Genomic DNA, 26,449 nt, shown 5'->3' with positions numbered 1-26,449 from the left:
CACGTGTCCCACAATGGGGTAAGTTTTGTGAGTTTCCCCTTCCATCCCAGTTTTGCCTGCGCTGTATGCCACAGTGATGCAGTAAACTTTGTGGGCCCCGTGAGTGAGCGCACTTTTCTTTGGTCATAAAGAGGTGCCAATATGTTGTTGGTACCCAATTGTTCCCTGTCCGCCTTATATGCTGGGTCTTCCTGAGGTCCATGTAGCCACTGGTTAATGGGTTTTAGTTGGGCGGCCCAGTAGTAGAGTTGCAGGTTCGGCAACGCAATCCCGCCATCGCACCATCCCCTGTGCAATTTTGCCTGGGCTATTCGTGCCAGGCCATTGTTCCACATGAGGCCGGCCATCAACGCGGACACCCTCCCAAAGTATCCCGTGTCTACCGGGTATGGTGTGTTTTCTAGGATATACAAAAACCGGGGCAATGACATCATCTTGTATAGTGCCGCTCTGCCCAACAATGTCAGCAGCAACGCCCCCAGAATTTAACGTCTTGTTTCAGTCGATCCAACGGCGGTGTTAGGTTCTTCTGAAAGAACTCAGTTGGATCTTTCGTAATATGGACACCAAGATATCGAAAGGAGGACCCTGCCACTTTTAGGGGGCAATTTTCGCGCAGTGCGGGGGCCGGGCCTTGTAGGACATATATTTCCGACTTATACCATGCCTTTTTTTTGTAATGAAATCATATCTTGGTTTAGTGTAAGTTGAGACAGATTAGTCACTGATAAGTCTACTAGGTTCTCTTGTTCCAGGATCTCGTTCTCATGCGAGACCACAGGCGAGAACACTAAAAATGGTTGCGATTGACTATAAAAGTGGTGGGATCTTTACCTTCTCTAGGAAATATGATAATCTGGGAAATCTGGATAATAAGACACCGACACCAGGTGGACCTTCTATAAGCTTCAGTTTACCTCTTTGAATACTATACTTACTAGTAAAAGTGAGGCAGAAGTTAGTGAAGGTACTTCTGGTACAAACATGGGAGAAAAATCTTTTTTTAAAGGTGATACAAAGAATAAAAGGAGGCAATCGGGAACCAACGAGAAGATTAGACAATATAAAAAAGACCCATGGGGAAAGAGAGAAGATAAATCGGGAAGAGAAAAAGGGCATGAGAACGAGATCCTGGAACAAGAGAACCTAGTATACTTATCAGTGATTAATCTCTCCCAATTTACACTAAACCAAGATATAACTTCATTACTGAAAAAGGGCATGGGCTTTTGGCCTATACGTCATGGGGATGTATGTAGACACAAAATTGATTTGTACAAATATGTCAGACATATGAAAATTCAAAACTTTTTTTTTTAAATTCTTTTTATTGTAATAACAAGCTCCATACAATCGCACATCAGATGGCATCGGTAGTTTATTGGGATTTACAAATAAGGACAATCATAAAATCATAGTTGACAATATGTCGTGCATACAAAGATCACGGTCCCGGAAGGACAGCAATCTTATTACGTATCCGCCCCGGAAGCCACCAAAGTAAAACAGGCCAACCTCCGAGCATCTTTAACAGCTCACTCCCCCCTATCCCTCCAGGGCTATGGTGCGTCCCTGCTTGCCAGCGATCAGAATCCTGTGGACCAGAGGAGGCAGGGCAACCCATGAAATCAACAGAAGCAGTGCATTACTAGATGGGGACCAACATACATTAGTCAGGAGCATTAACAGATGGAGTATCCAGCATTTCCCCCCCTGTACTGTCTCCATTCCAACCAAATTTTCTCCCACTTCTTGGGGCAACCTCGGAATTAAAAACATTTTTAAGATGAATCCTGAGATAAATAAAAAAATCTACCCCAACGCAACCAGATTGTGTATCTAGTTTATTATCCATTCAGGACATACAAGATACCGAAAAACTACTTTCCATCATGGAATGTGAGGGTGATCCTGTCATGGTCTCAAAAATCCTGGAAGATTTGGAAGTGGTGGCCGATCTCAATGTCGCAAGTGGTTTGAAAACAGATCAAAGTGGACACCTACATGAGCTGCAGGGAACAACATTGATATATTTTACAAATTGGTGTTGGGTAATTTGGGCAAATGAAGTCGTCAAGACAGATCCCAGTCAGGCAATGCTCGACATAATCTAAGCTTAGGTCAACGAAGGGCCATTGATATCTTGACTGATCAAACATATTTCACCATCAAAGAGGCAGACAAGGGAGGGAATATTATCAAAATGTATCAATGTGATTATGAACATGACATTTTAAGACCACTTAATAATCTGGACACAAGCATGCACTGCAAAAGTGATATACTCCAATTACAATCTGAAATAAACCTTCATTTATACATTCGCTTTACTCCTAGTATTTAATCTCATACTATTTCAATTATCTGTGCATTCTCATCAATAGTGTACATTTCAATTTACAATTCGCTTTTGAAAGCTCATCATATATTTCACATTTCCATTTGCAAATTAAAGATGCTAGAGAATCTTCGCCCAATGCATTTTGTGACAAAAAAGTCCCTTTGTCAGGGGAAATACCAATCAAAAAGACATATACATCAATTCATGTGTCAACGCTTTATAGGTGGTCATTTTATACAGCAATTTTAGTTATTCAATTAACAGAGTTAATAAAAACTTACTGGGCGAAGATTCTCTAGTATCTTTAATTTGCAAATGGAATTGTATGAGTAAAGCAAATGTATAACGGAAGGTTTATTTTTGATTGTAATTGGAGTATATCACTTGTGAAGTGCATGCTTGTGTCCAGGTTGTTAATCACTTGGCCTCCACTTGATATATAGTACGTGTTGGGCAGGCACAGACAAGCAGTGCACGCTAATGTTTTGAGGCAAGAAAAAATATAGTCCTACTGTAATAAAAAACAGAAGTGCAGAATTCCCCCCCAAATTTACAACTCAATAATCCGACATGCTATGACATTTGACCCAATAACCAATTTGGGTATTGACTGCCAGCATTAACAAATATTTGAAGAAATTGCACCAGCAATGTCTCTTGAACCATAATGAGTATCTATATCTTTAAGTTGATGGCCCTAGATATCCTTGCAAAATACGGACGGATCATCCATTTCATCCCGGTAGACCTATTGTATCAAGTTTTGGTGGACCAACAGAAAGATATCAGAGTATGTGGATATCTTTTTACCACCTTTTGTTTCAAATTTGCCTTCATCTATCAAAGACACCAAACACATATTGATTCTTACTGTTGATGTGAGCTTGGTACACGGAATGATGTTGGCAACCATGGATGTGGTATCTATACACAAGCATCAGGCATGACAAAGGTATCCAAGCATTAAAACAGGGTTTGAGGCATGTGGGCTGCTGAATTCATATCTGTGCATAGATCGCCGCCTAGTGGTGGGTCCGGATGATTGCACATTGTTGTCCTGGAAGAGTCTTCGAAGTAATGCAAGATAGGTGGCTCCTCCCCTGGATTCAGTGCACATGGGCATCGACTCCATCCTCAGATTGTTTTTTTCCGCCATTGGGTTCGGATGTCTTTGGGTTCCCTCTAGTCGGAATCGATAAAAAACGTTCTCAAGACCAAAAGGTCTTTAGTTCTTCGTCGGTATAGTCTTGCGTTCGGTCTTAGTTCTTCCAGCTCGGTTCCGGTCCATGATGAACAGTCGATAGGGTCTGAAGCGTCGACTGGGCCTTCCGCGCCGAAAGCACGCGGGTGTATGGAATCCGCGTGCTTTCGGCGCGGAAGGCCCAGTCGACGCTTCAGACCCTATCGACTGTTCATCATGGACCGTAGTCCATTTAAGAGATGTCCCGTCTGCAACTCGAAGTATCCCCACATCGACGTCCACCCGGTGTGCAACAAGTGTCTGTCGCCGGACCATGATGAAGCCAAGTGCATGGCTTGTTCCCGCTTCAGGTCCAAGAAGACGCTTAAGCTTCGACGAGCTGCGCGCCAGGAGGCCCAGCAAGCTGCACCGGCGCCTGTGGACATATTCAATGCAGGGGATGTCGAGGAAGAATCTACCAGGGACATCAGTGAGTCGAATCCCGCGTCGGACGTCGACTACGACTACGACGCGGACGCCGAAATGTTCGAGGCTGAAGAAGTCGTCGACGAGGTAGGAGACGACGACGGGGCCCTAGGGGCCATGGAGGATAGCTCGGACGAAGAGCTTCCTCAAACTGATACTGGGGCCATACCGATTCATAAGGCTCAGGTCGAGGGATCGCCACTAGGCCTTACCCAAGATCTTACAATGGGTTCTATGGCCCCGCCTTCGGGCTCGGCCACGGACAATGCTGCTGAGCCGCACCCTGGCAAATCGAAACCGAAAGTGAAACCTATGGTCTCGACACAAGAAACTGCGCAGGTGCCGTCCTCGAAACCGAAAGTGTGAGTCACTTTGGTCGGATCCAAGGCCTCGGAGCCCTCGGCGCCGAAGAAGCAGAAGGGTGTTGTCGAGCCGAAGGCTCAAGTCAAGGGCGTCGAGACGAAGACTGCCACGCCGAAGACTAAAGTCAAGGTGGTCGAGCCGAGTACGTCGGCGCCGAAGACGGTCGACACCAGCAAAGGGCTCGGCGACTCGAAGAAAGCTCTTGGTGACCCGAAGAAAGGACTCAGTGACCCGAAGGTTCTCGACACTCCTCGTCAACAGGACAGGGCCAAGAGCGGCGCACCCCGAGAGTCCACTCCTGGTGAGCCCTCGCAGGATCCCGTTGAACCGGCGCGCCCGTCCGCCGCTTTCACCAAGAAGGTGACAGACTCCCTACAGCGCATCAGGGAGAAGGCCTCATCGGTCGGACCAAGGGATCCTCCGCCTCCGAAGCCGGTCGAGAAACCTCACAAGGCGTCGACGCCCATTCACTTTACGTTGCCACCAAAGGTGGCGCCGAAGGCTTTCACTCCTAAGGCGGTCGCCAGCGTCCCCGAGAAGGTTTCCTCGGCGCCGAAGTCGTCGACGGTGGTCCCCACCCCAAAGCCTCGACAACCTTCAGTAGACGAGCAACAAGAATACTTTATTGATGCCGAAACGGGCAGGCTTTCCCTCCACAAGCGGAAAATTGCCCCGTAACAACCAATGGAGTCCTACAAGATTCCTCTGAAGAAAAAGAAGGACTCTGCTTTCACTCCTGTCTTGGTGGAACCACTTTCTCCACAGACTCATAATGTTTCGCCCACTTACTCTGATGTGGACGCTGGGGAGGGCGATGATGAGGATGAGTACAGCTATCCCGTCTATACAGACCCTGAGGATACCAATGAACCCTGGGCAGCTGGTGCTGATCCAGGTGATCCTCATTCAGGACAAGATCCTCAACTATTCTCTGTGAAGAAGTCTCCTACAGAAGACTCTGCAGCATTCAATGCCCTCATTGAACGGGCAGCTAATAATCACAACGTCCAGCTCCATGCTGACCCTATTGACGTCGATTTCCTTTTTGATACCTTCTCAGTCTCGGAGAGAACTGTCAAGACTCTGCCTATGTTGAAAGGTGTCTTACAACATGCTGGAGAGATCTTTAAAGAGCCTACCAGGGCGAGGGTGATAAACCCTAGGATTGAGAAGAAGTATATGTCAGCGCCTACTGATCCTACCTACATCAAAGGACAATTGCCTCTGGACTCTCTTTTCGTCTCGAATGCCCGGAAGAGGGCTAATTCTCAGACTGCGGGTGATGCTCCTCCCCCAGACAAAGAATCTAAGGTCTTTGAGGCATCAGGGAAAAGGGTGGCAGCACAAGCGGCCAACATCTGGCGCATTTCCAATACACAAGCGCTTCTGGCGCGGTATGACAGGGCACACTATGACACGCTGGAGACCCTGTTGCAGCACCTGCCTGATGAATACAAGGAGGCAGCGGAGATGCTTATTCAGGAAGGGAAGCTGATCTCTAATGCTTCAATTAAGTGCGCTCTGGATGCGGCTGACACCGCAGCCAGGGCTGTCAACACTAGTGTTATGCTGAGACGACATGCCTGGCTGAGAATCTCTGGATTTAAGCCAGAGATACAAACCACCATCCTTAATCAAACAGTGAATCCAGATCACCTGTTTGGCCCAGAGGTTGACACCACCTTAGAAAAGATTAATAAGGACACTGAAACTGCTAAATCCATGGGTGCCTTACAGTCCCAGCAGTTTCGGGGTGGGTCTTTTCGTCGCTCAGGCACTAGAGGCGTTTCCAGAGGCCAGCTCTCCCAAACCACGCAGTACTACAAAGGCAACACTCAATCCACATACACCAACAAGAGTCGAGGTGGATATCGTGGTAACAGTGCCAAGGGCAGAGGTCGTGGAAACAACAACTCCAGATCCTCTGCCACCAACAAACAGTGACGCCTTGTCACTGCCCCCCGACCACGCAACACCGGTCGGGGCGAGACTTCAGCAGTTCCTGCCCGTCTGGAGAACCATCACCACAGACAGGTGGGTCAGAAAACTTATACAATACGGTTATTGTCTGGAGTTAACATCCACTCCACCCAACATACCCCCCAGACACCGTCCTATGTCTGCCGAGCATTTGCACTTATTGCAGCAGCAGGTCATCGTCATGCTGCAAAAAGGAGCAATAGAGCTCGTGCTTGTGCAGGAAAGAGGCACAGGGGTCTACTCCCTGTACTTCTTAATACCAAAGAAGGACGGGTCCCTCAGGCCCATCCTGGACCTCAGGCCCCTCAACCAGTACATCCTGTCGGAGCACTTCCATATGCTGACCCTGCAGCAAGTGCTCCCGTTGCTCAGTCAAGGGGATTTTCTCGCAACTTTAGACCTAAAGGATGCGTATTTTCACATTCCACTGCACCCGTCACACAGAAAGTACCTCCGGTTCACCATCCAAAACCAACACTACCAGTTCAAGGTTTTGCCTTTTGGAGTCACCACGGCACCCAGGGTGTTCACAAAGTGCCTGACGACAGTGGCGGCGCACCTAAGGAGACAAAACATCCATGTCTACCCTTATCTGGACGACTGGCTCATCTAGGCGAAGTCATCCCAGCAGTATGCCGCTCATGTGTCCCACACCCTTCACCTCCTTCACGATCTGGGATTCTCACTGAATTACCCAAAATCCCACCTCCAGCCCGCCCACATACGGCAGTATCTGGGTGCGACGATAAACACTCTGGCAGCCACAGCACAGCCGAATTCAGTGAGGGTCAGCAGCATTCAATCGCTGATACAACGATTCAGACCACAACACTCGCTTCCAGCGAGAGTGTTCATGCAGTTGATAGGCATGATGGCCTCCTGCATTTCCATAGTCCCGCACGCGAGACTACATATGCGTCCGCTTCAGGAGTGCCTTGCACGTCAGTGGACTCAGGCTCACGGGCAGTTGAAAGACCTAGTGTTGGTGAGCGGTCGGGCATACAACTCTCTGCATTGGTGGAATCCACGAAACCTTTGCAGGGGACGACCGTTCCAAGAGCCTGTGCCACAGATCATCCTGACGACGGACGCTTCTCTCCAGGGATGGGGAGCTCATGTACTCCATTACACTGTGCAGGGACTATGGACGCAACAGCAACGGAAGATGCACTTCAATGTTCTGGAACTGATGGCAATCTTCATGGCACTAAAAGCTTTCAAATTACATCTGTGCAACAAGGTCGTGTTGATCCGGACGGACAACATGACAGCCATGTACTACATTCAGAAACAGGGAGGTACCCACTCTCCGCAGCTGTCTCATCTGGCTCAGAGCATGTGGAAGTGGGCCATTCAGAGGAACATCTTCCTCATGGCAGAACACCTCCCGGGCAAGGACAATCAGATGGCGGACCTGCTCAGCAGGTACAGCCACCAAATGCACGAGTGGGAGTTGCATCCATCAGTACTCCACCCGTACTTCCAAAAGTGGGATCATCCAGAGATAGACCTGTTCGCCACAAGGGAGAACGCAAAATGCCAAAGCTTCGCCGCCAGGTTTCCACACCCACAGTCGCAGGGCAATGTGATATGGATGAACTGGTCAGGCAGATTTGCGTACGCTTTTCCCCCAACACCTCTGATACCGCTGGTGGCATGCAAACTCAGGCAGCACTCGATGACTCTCATCCTGGTTGCTCCAACGTGGGCTCGCCAACCATGGTACACCACGTTTCTAGAACTGTCCGTGGTACCGCATCAGAGGCTACGCCTCACACCCAGCCTTCTGACGCAGAGCCATGGCGACATTCAGCATCCAGATCCGCAACAGCTCAACCTGGCGATCTGGCTCCTGAGGTCTTAGAGTTTGGCTACCTAAACTTGCCTCCAGACTGCATGGACATCATCCGAGAGGCAAGGAAGCCCACCACTAGAGCATGCTACGTGGCGAAGTGGAAGCGGTTTGTCATTTACTGTGCAGACCACAACATTAACCCGCTAGATGCATCTATTCAGAACATCATTTGTTATCTTTTCCATCTGTACAAATGTAATTTGGCCTATGCTTCCATTTGCATACATCTATCTGCGATGGATGCTTATCTCCAAAACAGGCAGCACCTCTCACTTTTCAGGGTGCCTGCTATTAAAGCCTTTCTAGAAGGGCTCAAGCGAGTTATTCCTCCGCGGACTTTGCCAGCTCCGGAGTGGAACCTCAATGTGGTCCTCACCAGGCTGATGGGTCCCCCTTTTGAACCGCTGCATTCCTGCGAGATTCAATTCTTGACATGGAAAGTGGCTTTCCTTATAGCGATTACATCGCTGCGACGAGTTAGTGAGCTCCAGGCACTAACTATACAAGAGCCATTTATTCAAATTCATTCCAACAGGGTGGTGCTTCGCTCTAACCCTAAATTCCTTCCTAAAGTAGTGTCTCAATTCCATATTAACCAAACTATTGAATTACCTGTGTTCTTCCAAAATCCTGAGTCATTGGCGGAGAGAATGCTCCACACCCTTGACGTCAAAAGGGCCTTGATATATTACATTGATAGGACCAAGGATTTTAGGAAAACTAAACAACTCTTTATTGCCTTTGTGCCACAACACAAAGGTAACCCCATTTCCAAAGCTGGTATAGCTAGGTGGATAGTTAAATGTATTCAGATCTGCTATCTGAAAGCCAAACGTACTCTCACCATTCCACCGCGGGCCCACTCCACCAGAAAGTTGGGAGCCTCCATGACTTTCCTTGGAAATATCCCTTTGGAAGACATATGTAAATGTAAATGTAAATCCAGTACTTGTATAGCGCACAAATCACCCCCGAAGGGGTCTCAAGGCGCTGGGGGCCGTTGGGAAGATTAAGCGAGCTATTGCCCAGAGTCGCATGGTGCTGGGCAGACCCCTGACGCCGGAGCCGGGGATCAAACCGTGATCCCCAGCGTCCAGCGTCAGTCACCCTGGCCGTGGCGCCACACCTTCTATGTAGAGCAGCCACATGGTCTACCACACACACATTTACAAAGCATTATTGTGTTGATGTGCACTCCAAACAGCAAGCAGCTGTAGGGCAGGCTGATCTAAAAACACTTTTACAAACTGCTGCAGCTGGCATGGGCGGCCGCCGTTAATGGAGGGACTGCTATGTATTCTATGCACAGATATGAATTCAGCAGCCCACATGCCTCGAACCGAATATGCTACTTACCAGTATGCATCTGTTCTTGGCATGTAGGGCTGCTGACATTCATATCGCCCGCCTCCTCCCCGGCGCCTGTAGCAGCTGCAGAATTCACACATACTTCTGGCATGGTCATCATTCACTTAGTTTCACTCCATCTTGGTCATAATGGCTAAAAACAATCTGAGGATGGAATCATTGCCCATGCGCACTGTAGTCCAGGGGAGGAGCCACCTATCTCGTGATACTTCGAAGACTCTTCCAGGACGACAATGTGCAATCATCCGGACCCAACACTAGGCGGCGATCTATGCACAGATATGAATGTTGCACTGGGCCAGGGACAGACTAATTTGCATATAGCCAGGTTCTGAGCTGGGATGGTGCAGTGAGCTAAAAAACGGTGTTGGATTAAGCCCTGATCTCTTGACTGGGTGAGAGTATTCTGCTTAATTCAGAAACTCTGTCCATCACCACCCCCTGTTGTTTAATTATTTTGTCCACCATAAGCGTGGAAGGGTATACTCAGACATGAGTCCCTTGCTCATTGCACCATCAGGATTCAAGCAAGCCGGGCCGAAGACGGCTGAAATGCCAGAAACCGGTCCACGGAAGCTTGTTTCCTTCCCAGTGAAAGAATTGGCTTGGTAGTTTGGTTTGGCCCTGTTCCCATGATGCACTGGGCCAGGGACAGACTAATTTGCATATAGCCAGGTTCTGAGCTGGGATGGTGCAGTGAGCTAAAAAACGGTGTTGGATTAAGCCCTGATCTCTTGACTGGGTGAGAGTATTCTGCTTAATTCAGAAACTCTGTCCATCACCACCCCCTGTTGTTTAATTATTTTGTCCACCATAAGCGTGGAAGGGTATACTCAGACGTGAGTCCCTTGCTCATTGCACCATCAGGATTCAAGCAAGCCGGGCCGAAGACGGCTGAAATGCCAGAAACCGGTCCCCGGAAGCTTGTTTGATTCCCAGTGAAAGAATTGGCTTGGTAGTTTGGTTTGCCCTGTTCCCATGATGTACTGGGCCAGGGACAGACTAATTTGCATATAGCCAGGTTCTGAGTTGGGATGGTGCAGTGAGCTAAAAAACGGTGTTGGATTAAGCCCTGATCTCTTGACTGGGTGAGAGTATTCTGCTTAATTCAGAAACTCTGTCCATCACCACCCCCTGTTGTTTAATTATTTTGTCCACCATAAGCGTGGAAGGGTATACTCAGACGTGAGTCCCTTGCTCATTGCACCATCAGGATTCAAGCAAGCCGGGCCGAAGACGGCTGAAATGCCAGAAACCGGTCCCCGGAAGCTTGTTTCCTTCCCAGTGAAAGAATTGGCTTGGTAGTTTGGTTTGCCCTGTTCCCATGATGCACTGGGCCAGGGACAGACTAATTTGCATATAGCCAGGTTCTGAGCTGGGATGGTGCAGTGAGCTAAAAAACGGTGTTGGATTAAGCCCTGATCTCTTGACTGGGTGGGAGTATTCTGCTTAATTCAGAAACTCTGTCCATCACCACCCCCTGTTGTTTAATTATTCAGATATGAATGTCAGCAGCCCTACATGCCAAGAACAGATGCATACTGGTAAGTAGCATATTCGTACCTGCACACCAGATCATCTAGCCTCTGAGAGCATACTGACATGATAATCACTAAGCTTGAACTCATTTTGGATAATAATGTCTTTCTATTTAAAAACAAATGGTATCGACAGGTCCAAGGGGAAGCCATGGGCTCTCAATTTACTCGAGCGTATGCAAACCTGGTCATGGGGGTCTTGGAAGAAAAATAGATTTGGGGCACTCAAGATGGTCAATAGATAGACTGTATCCTGTACTGGGGACACTACCTAGATGACTGCCTCATGATTTGGACTGGCACAGCACAGACACAGAAATAAATCATAATTAAATAAATACCAGCATTTGTAAAGGGCACAGCTACCTCCGGAAAGGTGTCCAGAGAATTTTGTAATTTTCTCAATTCTAACGACATGAACATTGAATTCACATATCAAAGCAGCACAGAGCGAGTTGTCTTTTTAGATACGAAACAATATATTCAGGACAACAAAATTCAGAGTACACTGTATTGGAAACCCACCTCATGCAACTCTTTTCTTCATGCATCTAGTTCACATCCAATGAGTCCGATCAGGAAATACCTTATGGTGAGATGATGCTCGCAAGCCGCAGTTATAGTCGGCAATCAGATTTTCATGAATGTATACAGGACATGGAGAAACGTTTTACCATTAGAGGGTATGATCCACGGACAATTGATAGGGCCAAGGGAAAAATCTCCAATATCAAACAGCGGGACACTGTCAGGACCAACCCATGTACAAAGAATCAATCCAAAAGAATATGTCTTATGACAGACTATACCATTATATCTAGGACAGTACTGAAGAGTATTGGAAAACACTGGCATATAGTAAGAGTAAGAACAGACATAAGCCTATCAGACTTTATATCTTGAGGTCCGGACATTACTTTGAGGACTCCATTGAGTTCTTGCTTTCCCAACACTAAACATAGGGAACACTGGCTGAGTGAACAAAGTTGAGTTTTTTTCAAATGTGGACATTGTGTCATGTGTAAATGGACCTGCAAAAAACACAAAACTTTGGGACCAAATACACAAGGGTGTTTGACATCAGTTCAAACATTACATGTTATAATAAATTTGCCTACATTATCAAATGCATATGTGAACAAATCTATGTGGGCAGCACCATCAGGTCACTGAAAGACAGGGTGAGTGAACACATGAGAGCTCTGCAAAATAATGACGAGCAGTATCCTATAGCAATGCATGCCAATAATTATGATGCACAAGAAGCACACAAGCTTCACATTCTTTGGAATAGAACATGTACGGAGAGACCCGAGAGGTGGGAATAGGGAACTCTCACCTAGGAGAAAGGAGGCCTTAAGGATAATGCGTCTACGAACAGTTGAATTGGGTTTAAACACTGATCATGAATTACAATACAATACTGTGAGAGTAAGTCTGCATCTTAATTGAAACACTAAGGGATACACATCATATGGGGGAAGTTAATTATCCATCTTGTAGGGTGACCATTGTTGGTGAATTTATTCCCACTTGTGAACAAGTGACTATAGATCTGACATTTCTCTACTTAGTCATTTTATTTTGTCAAGAATATATTATGTATCTGTCAACCATATTTGTATTGCAAATGTACAGACTTAGATTTGTTCATCAATAGCAATGCATATATGTACATTTTGCAGAGTATGGTACAGTGTAATGATTAGTGATTGTGCTCTGTCACACATGTATGTGAATAAGACCTTCCTGGTCTAGATCAGGGACAAAATTGGGACACTGTTTCTTTTTGCCCAGATGTAACCAAATAATTGATTATCACGTCTGATGGAAATATGTTTGTGCAATGATTTGTGCTCTTCGTTTATGTCTCTCACGCATAATTATATGCTTTGGACTCTGAATACTCGAGATTGCTAAAGGTATTTGGTGCTCTCATCTTCAGCAAAGTGAAAATTGTTTTATTCAAGTTTGGATATTTATCCCCAGGGGTGCGACATGTAGCATGGCACTGTGCATAACATTCAAAACACAAATGCCATATAAGGGTAAGGTGGGTATGGCAGACCATGTAGTACATTTGGATATAGACATCTTATTTTAAAAATGGCGACCAGCGCATATAGAAATACCTCCCTTTTGGCAGGTTGGCATAGTCCTTTCTCTAGACATTGACCCAGCAGATCTCAGCTACCGAGCTTGTTTTAAGCTAGAGAGATCGCATCGAGTATGGATTTTCCTTAACTTATACAATTGAATCCAACAGGTGGTACATATATTTGTTGCTATAAGGACCACTGCTTCATAAATACAAATAGATCATTTGAATACAATTTTGGGACACCAGCGCTACACTATTAGTGACGTCACACGGGTTGGAATTAGAACCAGTAAACAGGCAGGAATTTTGTACTGGTATTGACATTGGATTATGTGTTATATAAAGAATACCTTTGAATTAATGGGATCTTGTCGGTTTTTAAACAGGCGACTTTGGACTAGTCTAGCATCTTACATAACTGTATGTAACAAGTTAAGGTGTCTTTACCTCATTCACAACCGGTTGATATTTCATAGTTATTGCTACTAATGGTTTTCACTATGTTTCTGGGGTGCCATGCTTCCCACAGTTCACTAGGGGTTGATACTAAATAGATTGCCTAAAACTGCAAAAGTGGCACAAATTTTATTTTTAATTTAATTTTAGTTTTTTGTTTTATTGTGTTCGACGTGCATGGGTCTCCACTCGTTTCTAAACCCTATTTCATTTGGGTTTCAATATGACACAAATATATAAGGGTGTACGGAGCACAAGCCAATGTAATTAACTATATAGACCGATTTTGATTGGGACGTACAATTGATTTGTTTTTTATCCCTGAAGAAGGCAAGAGATCTTTTACTCACTTTCGGAACTCCTGTTGGCTGGCTATAAAAACTAAGGAAGAGGCTTAATAGCTGAAAACTATAAAAGAAGATCAAAAAGAAAATATCTACAGCGTTTTTTCTGTGACTGGACTGTAATTTACATAATTGAACCGAGATTGCGTGTGCTAGAGTTATGTATGTTTATAATGTGATATTGTGTTTTTTAAGTTTCACCTGCGTAGGCTGCGCACGTGTACAGTCACGCTGGCCAGATTCTATGTTTTGGATGAACTTTCAGTAACTGGCTTCAAGCCCCACCCCTATTTCCCATTGGCCGGCGTCACCGTTTATGCTAAACAGTGGCTAGCCATTGGGAAAGAGCATTCTGTGATGTAGACTTTTCTCTTTCACAGACAACCCACTTGGACTTGCTCGTCTGCCTTCCTTCTGCTGCAAAAGCTTTCTTATCTTTATGGGGGCCATGTGTTTGGAACACATGGCCCTATAAAGACAATCTCCGCCGCATGTTTATTTTTGCAACCGTGGCTGACTGTCGAGCGTTTGTTTACAATATTTCCTAGGGTTTCAAGAGATGCCCAGGCGAGCAGAGATGGTCAGGCCTGCCCAGCCACTCCGTGCCCGCTGTTGGCACACAGACCCCGGCAGGCTACAGCGCGACACAGATCTACTCACTCTGTCTGGTAACATAAAGATACGCATTCATATTCATAGCAGGCCAGCCAGAACCACACAATCTTCCCTGCTGCAGACACCCTCGGTCTCCATCTCTGCCTTACACTCAAGCTTAAAAGTGAATGCCCTGAAAAAACTCCCCTCCCCCGGGGGCTGCGACACCCCCTTCTGCAAGAGCCCATCGTTGGCAGAAACCTATTTGCATCATCCCCTTACTTCTAAATTGTGCTTTACTGCTGTCCGCTGTCGCCCAGTACTTCTGAAGCCAAGAGTTCACCTTGCAGCCAACCCTGCCCCCACCCCCTCCCGGCCCCCCACTCACCGGTGTCTAGTGTTGTGAAGTCCACAACGCAGTACTCGCAGGCCGTGTCGGTCTTGGTTTCCACCTGAGGCCTCTTCATGGTAGAGTAGATACTTCCTGGGCGGGGGGCCTCCTGCTTGGGGGGCTTGTTCAACCGGCAGCCTATCTCGACAGCGTAAGCCTGGCGAAAAGAGAAAGAACGTCACACATTGAATGAGAGCCCCAGATCTGGCGCCTAGCGTCGAGGTTCGTGGCACATGGACGAAGTGCAAGCAATGAACATAATACAGTAAAGAGCTCTGGCTGCGAATGAAATACATATATCACAGCGTGTCTGGCCTCATTTCTGACAGGATCCATCACCCGGGACTCCCCCAACCCAATAACACACCCATTGGCCACCGCCTAACCACACGGTAACTCTCTGCAGCACGTCTGCGCCCAGATGACTTCTTGTTATTCGAGGCGCAATGTCACTTACTAGAGTCAGCCGAGCTTCATTTATTCTGGGGACACTATGGGACATCTGTGGGGGCGCTAGGGTGGCAATGTGATGCTTCTGAAGTGCTGACAGAGCAGATGCACCTTCCGCCGAGCACCTCTGTTTATTACTGTTTATGCGAGGAGGTGCATGTCTCACCACTGCTTGGATATCTCCGTGGGTGACACAGCAGGGATTCTAGACGCTTACTGATGTTCTGAATTATACATCGGTCTGATGCTTGTTTTACTTTTGCAGCTTGATAGAGCGCGAACTCGAACCGAAAGTATTGGAGCGCTTTACATGAGCGTCAGTTACATTATACAAGGACACGTTCTATTTTGTTAGACACGGGGACACTAAGTGATTTGCCCAGAATCACAGGATATTGAGCCGGCGCACAGACTGGAACATCCTTTCGCGGTACCAAAGACGGCAGCTCTGGCCGGTATGCCACATTCTCGATGAGCCACATGTAGATCGGCTGTTAATTTTGCTAGGGGTAGGAGATGTGATGGGAGTGGAAAGTTTGGGGGGTCTTGGGTATTGGCTGCACTATTGTAACACCTCACTAGTCGTTATTGGGAGTGGTAACCAGAAAATAGAGTTCATTTCATTGGAACATTATGTCCTAGACCTGGAATTTTAAGTCCCCATCTGTTGTATTCTGGGGGCTGTAGTCTCATCCTGGGGGGATGGGGGTGCGGGGCGATGATGCCATCAGCTAGGTCTGGCTATTTAATCAACGACTTTGCATTTTGGGTTGTGTAGTTTGCATCCTAACATTGGACGTGTGAGGTGAATGTCAGCGTAGGCTGAGAGTGTCACGCAATTTTTGTTTAATTTGAAGTGCAACCAGAAATGTACAACTTTGCAAAAATTTGCAAAATGCACGCCACCCAGGACTAAAACATAGTTGCACCAGTGGCATAGAGACATCTGCAGCCACTTGAGTGGAGGAGGGTGGGGGGCGTACACTCATCTGCTTTGCAGACCGGTTTTGAACCAGGGGCACGCACCACTCAGCAAAGCTTTTTAGCCCATCCTTATTTAGTTTCTACCGTTACACACTGCAAGACTACAAGTATCAAAATGCAAAGGGGAAAAATTCTAATCTGGACAAAATGCCCGCATTTGAGAGGTACTGCTCTCACCTGAAGTAGGAGTCAAATGTAAACGTCACATGTGAACTAATGGGAGCCTTTCTGTGATGAGCCATAAAAAGAGCCCGCCCTCATCCTTCCCCCTGCAGAAGGGGCGCTGCGTGCACGTGCTCAAAGGCGGAGTTTTGATAAGCACGAGACGAATTTTAGAGGAAAATTGATTTTTGAGTGCCTTTGCAAAACAAGGAGCAGAGAATCCAGATTGCAGGTGCTCCACATCACTTGTGCCACCTCAAGTCAATTCTGGCTTGTAATCAAAAGCACTGTGCATGCTGGCATTTGTAGTTTATTTTTTACCATCATAGGTCTGGGGTTAGAAAAACCAGAAAGAAATGTGCTGCTAGTTGAACTGTGAGGCTTGGGTGAAAGTTTCACACTGGCTCGGGCCAATTTACCGCCATGACGGACTCTGCATGCAATTCACAAGAAGCAAAGAAGCTTAAAAAATAGCAGATGAGAAGTCTCGCAGAAAGTGAAGTTTGATGGAAAAAAAATTTTGAGCGGCAATCCTCACAATAAAAAATCTGCAGCTATGACTTGTTTTCACAGAAAATTTTGCCTGCAGGTGAAACAGTGGGAAAGTGGCACAGTGCGATTTCGTTATTTTATAAAGTTTATCAACTTTATAGGATCGCCCTGCCATAATTGCAGTTTGTCAGCCCTTACTTTGCTCAACAATCAGAGTTTTCTTAAGCCGATTATGGTCAAATGTGTATCTTTTTTGCACCTCAGAAACAGCATTTGGATTATTCACGCTTTTATTTGGGATGCGTTAAATATAAAATAGATTTTAATAAAAAACAATCACAGGGTGATGTGGTTAAGTAATAGGTGGACACTGCCATGTCGCAAAGGTCCTGAGGGGCATACCCAGCTCAGGAGTGTAAAAGGTACTTCTCAAGAGACATAGCCAGTTCTTAGGGACAGCGCCAGCACCGTGGACATTCTGATACGATTTGATTTGACTTTTATAAAGTTTGGCTGTTACTGAAGAAGGGTGTCCTAATGCGATGGAGAAGCAACAGAATGGGGAGAAGTAGTTCAGTTGAAATAACCATGTATTCACTTTTTTAGGTCTCGCCTGTCTGTTGCATACCTGCCAACTTTCAAATTAATGCCACAGTGTGAGGAGGGGGCAGGACCTCATGCTGAGTGCTATCTAAGAGGCACTCTGCCCCTCACCAGGTCCGCCCCCAACCCATGCATCTCCCAGAAAAACAAGCATTGAAAATAGGTCTCGCCTTTGATTAAGTTACAACCATTTGCTTTGCTAATGGTATTGTATTGTAGCTTTGCATTATTTAGTGTATATTTGTGATTTGTTGTAATTGTATGTAGTTAGAATTGTTTTGTTAGCTGTGTAGTAGTTTAAAGCATAGCGTTAGTAGGAAAAGAGCAGTTTCGGATTTGGGAGGTGAATAAATAGAAGAATATTGTGTGTGTTAATTTTGTATAGTGAGGATTACAATAGCATGAGCAGACAAAAGGGACGAGGGGAGAGCAAATATATGCACATATCACAAATATACACTAAATAATGCAAAGCTAAAATACAATACCATTAGCAAAGCAAATGGCTTTAACTTAATAAAAGGCGAAACCTATTGCATTTTCAGTGCTTGTTTAATGTTTTTTATATTGTATTGTAATTACATTTATATAGCGCTTACTACCCCTGACGAGGCATCGAAGCGCTTTTCGGCGAGTAGCACACTACTCCGGGACCCATAGAGGATTAGTGTTGAATTAGTATAGTGAAACATGCAAGTACATTTTAAGTGGTGGATAGGTTAGTCAGTTACTTGGATTTGGAAGGAGAGAGGAGGAAAAAAGGTTTGTATTTATATAGCGCTTGTTACCCCTGATGAAGTGTTGAAGCTCGCTACTCCGGAAGCCCATAAAGGATTAGTGGTGAATTAGTATACAACTTTGTTTGTATGTTTGTGTTATTTACAGACCTGATGAATTAAAAAAAATATTTTGAATGAAACGCGTTGACTGCATGTTGCTTTGTTTGGAAAATGATTATTTAAAGTACAGGAAGAATAAAATAATTCGGTATAGAATTTAAAAGTTGTGGCCTACAATTATCTTTGGTGCACCATTTCATTTGCATATTGAGTTCCTAAAATGTGTAATCATCCAAACAGATAATACAGTGTGGAAAACACGTTGGTCTCTGACACAGTTGCTGTATACATTGATATTAACCTCGTAGTTAGCAATCTAGTTAAAATGTAGTAGTTCCCTAGTAAATGACCAACGTTGCCACTGTACAGAATCAGTCCTCACAATACGTATCTTAAGTTCAGACACTAAAATTGCTCAGTTTTCTCTAAAGTCCCTTTGTTATTGAGGGTCTTGTGTTTTGGCCATATTTTCTCAATAATGATCCATGTTAAACTGTTAGCAGGATGCTATTTCTCATTGTAGTGTAACAGTTGGTTGGCAGGCTCAACATGGTGAGTATTGTTCCTGGAAAAAAAATCCGACTTTAAAATTGCCACTTTGCAATCAGACACATAGGCTACCATAGAAGCACTCATTTGGACCAATTTTCTCTCTATTGAATTGATACGTCTTGGGTTTCAAAACAGTGTAGGTTTATTCTTTTGGGATTGACCACAGTGTCTCTAAATGATTCTTACAGATGAACCACAGTTAAGGAAAACTTCATGACCCAAGAGCCAGACAGGGTATCCCATCTGCAAATGTAGCACATAGCACATTTCCTCAGTGTTTATATCATATACATCTATAAATTAGCGAAGACGCGATCTAAATAGGAAATAAGTTCAGTGTAGCTGGTAGAGCATCATCTCATGTTAATTCTTTCTTCCCCTTACTACAGAGGTTTTTACTGTCACACATGTACCATGACAACTCATTGTTACTTTTAATGCAACAGTTTTATATGTTATAGCAAAAGTATTACCACCCAATATTGTTTTTAACATCGCATTCTCAATAAAATCCAAAACAACAAAAAACTCTCTCATTCTAAATGCTCACTATTCGGTTCATACATGTACATGCACATAACATTTTCTGAGAGGAACGTCCTATGCATAGGTTTGCATAGCTCTGCTGCAATGCCCTTGCACATTTCTCTGTCCCAGTGTGCTTTTTCCTCATTGAATACTACCATAATACATGGCCAGTGAGGGCTTTCCCATTTTAAGATTGATACATCAGAACTGGACTGACTTCTGAAGGGGGCACCAAAAGTACACCCCTCTTTATGGTGGTGACATTGTCCCCTCTACTCATTTTGTGTGGGGACTCTCATGGATGGTAGCCTGATTATTAGTCCAGGGTGCAAGGCCTTTGTATGTGTACATTTTTGCATTCACACTGTGTCTGAATGTACGAATGATGGAGTCCATATGACTACAGATGTGTGAACTACACAAATGGTGGTCTTCTTTGTACTTGACTTCCAGTGCCTATTTTAGATATGGGAGGCTGCTCACATGTCTTTCCTGTCGCTTTTCTGAATAAGTAATCTCTGGTTGGGAGAAGTAACCCACTACATCTTTAATATAGCCACAGTATCCTTGCCAGAGTGAAACCTCTGTCTTTGTATTTCTTATTTTTTTTCAAACATAATTCTATTGCGGTTTTTATCTTTAATATGAAATACATTGCACAGCAGCAGTTTTTGTAGTAAATTATAAGTGAGCAGATTTATAATCTCGTCAGGATATCGATTCACGGATAACAATGTACAAAGAAATATGTACATATAAGGTATACAATAAGTATGTTCTCTGTGAGGTAAGAAGCCAATGCTAAAATACAAAAGAGAAACAAAAGGGGTGTACATAACTTGCATAAGCGTATTAGCTATAGGCACCAATATTGAGTTACTCAGACTTGTGATCTCAGTTAAGGCCAATCCAATGCAAACATACACAGTTGTATACATTTGTACAGAGTTAACGGTGAAGTGGTAACTAACTATACATATTACCATCTTGTAGTGTAGTTCCTATATCCCTGATAGGCTCTGCACATTGGAATAATATAGATTTGACATAGGACTGAGGTCAGTATGTCTCTATCGAGTACATTAAACTTAATTGTGTGTGTGTGCCAGCTAACTCAGAGGTCACTAGAAACTTCTTGAATATACAAGAAGGGATTAGTCTCTGACAACCGCATAAACATGACAGCTTTATTTCCCTTAGAGTCGGAACAATGTCTTCAGAGTCGTGGAAACAATAGATAACTATTTCACTCAGTCAATCGTGCATGCTTCGTTTCTACAGAGTTGCATAGAAATAGAGAGTCTGGCGTTTCAATAAAAGGGGTTTATTGAACAGTCTTCTTTCTCATGCAAGATAGGTGAACTGCTACAATCGTAAGACAGAATGCGAAGTATAATGCGTACAGCATAAACAGTAATATAAAATAATGCTGTAATAGCATGGTCTGTTGCTATGACATATATAAAAGTACATACATAAATAACACAGGCTAAAATACTCAACTGGTGCTTCTAAAATAATCCTACCCCAGTGTACCTAACCTAAGTCTAGTACGAGGCTAGGTGCTGTTTTAGCTATAGTTTAGTTTTGCGAAGAATTGCCAAAGGTTTCTCTAGGTTCTAAACCGCTTCATACCTTAGAATGAGAGAGGTTGGTATCTCTTTCCCGGGACTCAATTTCCCAACACCCCGCAAGGGGAGTCAAACTCTGGAACTGGATTCTCCACACGAGGATGACAGTGTCTGGTCAGTGCGTCAGCAGGGGATTTGGCTTCCTTTGGTACTTGCTGTGGCGAGCTGCATCGTGCAAGTAGGTAGTGGAACTGCACCGCACCACACTGTGCTTTGCCATAACAAGTGAAGGTATATTTATACCTTGAAGATGTTTAGGAATGCCAGTATTGACGTAAAAATCAGGCATATGAACGTCATGAATGAACCCCTAAGGAATAGATGTTCATGCATAATAAATGAGTTCTTGGAGAAATCAATATCCAGGCAAGGGGAAGTTCCAAAAGCTTAAGGGTCTGATTTTCCAAGAAATCGTTATGACGTAGATGAACGGATGGAAGTAGCCATGCCTGTATTTTGGTAGCATGGACTATGCCTAAATAAGGACTGGGTTTCTATGTCTATATAAGGGCAATGTGAATTATACCCATATAAGGGCATGAATCAGGAAATGCATACAGAATCTAAATAGATACACAACAATCTAGGCAAAATTGCGAATACACATACTATACAGTTACAGTCAAGTGAGGCAATGGAGACGCAGGAGGGGGAGGAGTAGTAGGGGAGACTGGCACCACCTGCGATGTCTGGAGGTCAAGGAGTCTATAGCTTTGAAGGCCTCTAACATTTGATCCCAGTCCAAAGACATATGGATCTTACGCAGACCCCGGAATTCCTCTTGCCTAATTATTGTACTCTCTGCAGTGCCCCATCGGATAACTTCTGTTTGCCAGGTAAGTGGTATAGGGCGGGGGGGGGGGATTTCCACCGCATTGTAATTGCTAGTTTGGCTATGAGCATTGCCAAATCAGCAAATCTATATTGAGTCTTGTCTCAGTATTTCTTGTTCATGATCTGCATCTATGTGGATTTGGTCTCACCATCCGGGCCATCATTAATTGGTCTCTTGATGAACAGCAAGGCTGCATGATCTGGAAATGAAATGATCACATCTGAACCATGCCTCTTCTGGATTAAATGGACCCATCTGTATCTAGTGAAGTAGTGTGGCTCACTGGTTAGAGGCGGTAGACCCGAGAGCAGAGGACGGCCCGGGACCAGGGTTCGATTCCCGGCGCGGCAGGTTTCTGGACCAGGGTCAGCGGACTCGATAATTCTCTCGCCTCGGTGCCCACTCTGATCAGCGTTCACACTCGGCAACTCTGGGCATTAGCTTGCCTCATCTTCACTAACGGCCCCACCAGACCGCCGGGGATGCCTGGTCTCACCCTGGAGATACCCATTAAGGGACCATCTCTCAGGGAAGCCAGGAAGGGTTTCGCAGCGGTCGAAGCGCCTTGGGACCCTCCGGGTAAGTAGTGCGCTATATAAATGCCTATACATTTACATTTACACATAAAAGGTCTATAATAAGCCAGGCTATGCCTAGAATACATATTTAGCCAAGCTTTACCATGGGGGACGATTTCTACTCCCAATTTGCCCAGTTGATTTTTGTATGATTGAACTGTAATATGCAAACATAGAATGGAAGGTGCACACAATTAGAGTAAAAAAGGCAGTAATGTATTAAATATCTTCTTCTTTATTTAGTAGTATTCATTGGACATAGGCACAGCCAATGCGTTTCGTTCCATTTGCCTTTAAGGAACTTCGTCAGGGCTGTAAAAAGTGAAAAACATATATATATACATAAATATACATTTATATAGACACATAAGACAGAGAAAAAATCACACTAGACTAGAAAAGACCAAGGCCCAAATACACATATTTACAAAACTTATTATTAAGACAAAAAGGAGACTAGAGCCAGTATTAAACCACAGCAAGTCCTAATTAAAAATATACAGCAACTACACTGGCTGTATAAAGTTTTTTTACATTTGTTAAAAAAGTGCACAAACATTTATATGAAAATAGCATTCTTTACAAGATTATTTACAAGCATTGCCACCTATAGTAGATTGCTGCTAACAATAATGCCATATCCATTCCTTGGAGACAAGTTCAGTAAGAAAAGAAACCTGCAAATGAACCTGCTTCAATAGGATAATATTCGCCATGGGGCTAAACTACAACACCTTGCACAAATGAGTTAGAATAGCGTTTGAGGTTAATTCTACAGCCCAGAAAATGCTATGCCTTTCCACATCTAATTTTGTTTTGCGTGTAGAATGTTCAACTCGCCTGTAACAGAGCCCTACTCCTTTGGAAAATAAAAAGCTGCCCGAGCATTCAAATTATTAAGCAGGTTTTAAGGTTTCGCATTGTTTCAAAGATTTTCACTCCACAACACCTCCTGGAGGCAGCTATGAAAGCTCGACCCTGCTTTCCTGAGAAATGGTAAAATGGAGCACCTGCCTATTTACTTTGAGTGTAACAGTATTGTTTCCAGTGGGCATCTGAGAAAAACAATGCTTTTTCACAGACTTTGCCCAGTAACTTATAGCAGCCTTAAGACTCCAAGAAAAGGCCTCACAACCTCCATCACTCTAAAATACCAAATCATTCATACCGTTTTAAAAACGCCATGTCTGTTGCTTACCAAAGATGGGCAACAGTGAACATCACTTAAGGCTTTGCATCAATTTGGTGGTCAAAATTTGATAAAGTCACCTTCTTCAGGACATCTACTTAGTTACATTCTCTGTAGTAATCAGTCAAGTATAGTGCTGGTATTAATTCACAAATAATAAACCGTTTTTGTAATTACACTTTTATATGAAAAGTAGTGGGGAATAACCATAACAATACATGTGCGAGGGGAAGGCTTTTTCGTAATTGATAGAGATTTATGTAATAACAGCCTAGACTTCCCATTCAGATTGTGTCTTCACTAATTTATAGCTAGATGTGTTTAATCTAAGTATAAAATGCAGAAATGTGGCATATGCTGTATTTATCATTCTTACTGGACCAATCGCCTTCTTGAAACTTATCTTCCATTAACCTGATCAAGGAAAGTATGAAAAGCTACTTTGTTCATTAGTGCTGTATTGTGAGATTTTTATATCTGCCCTTCCACATAGACCAAGACAGGGCAGATTTATTAAGGAGAAAGGGATTTTAATTTGTGATGCTGGTGGTAGCACCTGTTCCACTGTCTACATGTAGAAATTTCCACTGTAAGTTGGGCAGTGTTGAAGATTCTTATTATGGCACCACCTAGGCCCAGATAGGGATACATTTGGAGACCAGTTTCTCACACTGTCTTAGGCAAGAACAATGAGCGGAACAATTGGCAAAAGAGGAAGGAAATATTTTGTAGAAATTGGTAGTCTAGAATGCCACCTCTAAAAGAGCAGTTCAGTTTATACATGTTCTTTACCTATCTGCTTTCATTGAAAGTTTAAAGATGTTGCTCTTGTACATTGATAGACCATTTTGTAATATTTTGTTAACCAGATGTCTTTTGTGTAATAAATAACAGTTGAGAATTCTTCTTATCATTTAAGGTGTCGTTTACATCGACTGTTACAACAGTAGTCCATGTCTCAGAAGAACAGATGGCTTATTTGGAAAAACATCAAGAGGAGTTTGAGGAAGTGGTGAGTAAAACGATACAATGTTGCAGATGAGGTGTAGAGAACAGAACTGACTTGAGTGATCAAACCTCAGATTCAGGATTTTCCTTTCCTGACACAGTCTGTGTCTGTGATATTTTTTCATTTTCTGGTCTATAGACATCATAGACATTGTGAAGTATGAAAAGGTCACAGCAGGCAGAAAGACTAAGGGACCAGTAACTACTCTTCGTGCTGTCAGTTGCCACTGCCAAAATGTGTTTTTCCCATTCATTTTCCCATAGGAACTTTAGACACAGCTACAGCCTAAACCGCTGAACGTATTGACTAAAAATACTGTAGAAAGCTAGAGCTTTGTCCAGAAATAGTGTTTTGTGTGTTTCAGTGTAAATCAGTTCAGTAGTTATGGAGTAATTAATGTTCAAACTTTGTATATCTAGGGACGCTGAGACTTAGTGGATCCTGACAGAACTCCCGCTGGGATCTGATTGGCTGCCACTACCTCAGCCAGGAAGTCGTGGCAGCCATCTTAGGGCTCCTAAAAAAAGTAAAAAAAGAAAAACACAAAGGGGCATGGTAGGGATACCATGACCCCTAAGGCCTGTTTTAAAAACATTTTTGCCTTGAATTCACGGAGGATCTGCGAGTCTGTGATAAAAAAAAATGTTAAGAGAAAAATGCGGGCTCCCATCAGTTTCTGTTGAAAGAACTCCTGCTGGGCCAAGTCAGGGGGACGGATGTGGGGGGGTATATCGGTATTATTTTTTAGAGGGGGTGCGTGCAGCACCCCTCTTCCATCAGGGCCGGACTGGGAACCAAAACCGGCCCTGGCAAAGTGCTCGTCCGGTCCCCCCACCCCCGGGGGTGTTAGGGGTACGACCGCGCTCGTTGCCAGGGCCGGTTTTCAGCCGATTTTGTTACAGGACCGTTTTTGCAGCAACGCTGCAAAAACGCCCCTGTAACAAAAAAGGCCCCCAGGGCCCCAAAACCGGCCTCCACCCTTGTGGCGCACCGGGGGATTGCCCGGTGCCCGCAACGGCCAGTCCGGGCCTGCTCTTTATACCTCCAAGTGGCTCCCGGGTCCCCATCCCACCATGTGGTGCCAGTATATATATATTTTTTTTTTTAAGGTTTTATGCAGGCTCCTCTAGGAGCATGGAGCCAGCATGGCCTCAGAAGCACTGGGGTTCCCCCCGCATTCTCTTGTAAAAAAAAAAAAAAAGAAAAGGGGAAAATAAACCCAAAAACAGTGGGTATCCCAGGCGGGACCCGGATACGTGTAGGGCTACATCCGCTCATTAACTATTCACTACTCCTTCAAGGAGCGCCCCATGATGCCCTGGGAGGTCTATTTACATAGATTTGTTTTGGTGTGATTCCCTAGAAGGGGCAGGGACATCACACATTTCTTTTTTAATGTTGGAGGGGGCTGTAGGGACATCTGTGCCCCCTCCCAACCCCTCTCCAAATTCAGTGGAGAGGATAGTTATGAAGGGGCCCAGATTTTGGAGTAGTCTCTACTTTTCCCTGCAGCTCCCTTTGAGAGTTTCTCCATCCCCAAAAGTTTCCAGAGTTGATGCAACCACTGTGTGAGATCCGGGACCTTGTCAGATTTCCATCG

At 44.6% G+C, this 26,449-nt stretch overlaps 1 protein-coding gene across 6 annotated transcripts in view; it reads left to right on the top strand.

Moving 5' to 3' along the window:
• The window catches only part of LOC147750884 (uncharacterized), a 1,319,653-nt gene that overhangs the window by 387,116 nt on the left and 906,088 nt on the right, over window positions 1-26,449 (top strand). For all 6 annotated transcript variants that reach the window (XM_086918405.1, XM_086918419.1, XM_086918411.1 and 3 more), the window contains one exon: window positions 24,760-24,852. In XM_086918405.1, coding sequence (XP_086774531.1) covers window positions 24,760-24,852 — 93 coding nt within the window. The remainder of the gene's footprint in view (window positions 1-24,759; window positions 24,853-26,449) is intronic.

The sequence above is a fragment of the Lissotriton vulgaris genome, chromosome 1_1, assembly GCF_964263255.1.
Source record: "Lissotriton vulgaris chromosome 1_1, aLisVul1.2, whole genome shotgun sequence".
Lineage (NCBI taxonomy): Eukaryota > Metazoa > Chordata > Amphibia > Caudata > Salamandridae > Lissotriton > Lissotriton vulgaris.
The sequence above is the reverse complement of the archived record's forward strand: the minus strand, read 5'-3'. Positions and strand labels throughout refer to the sequence as shown.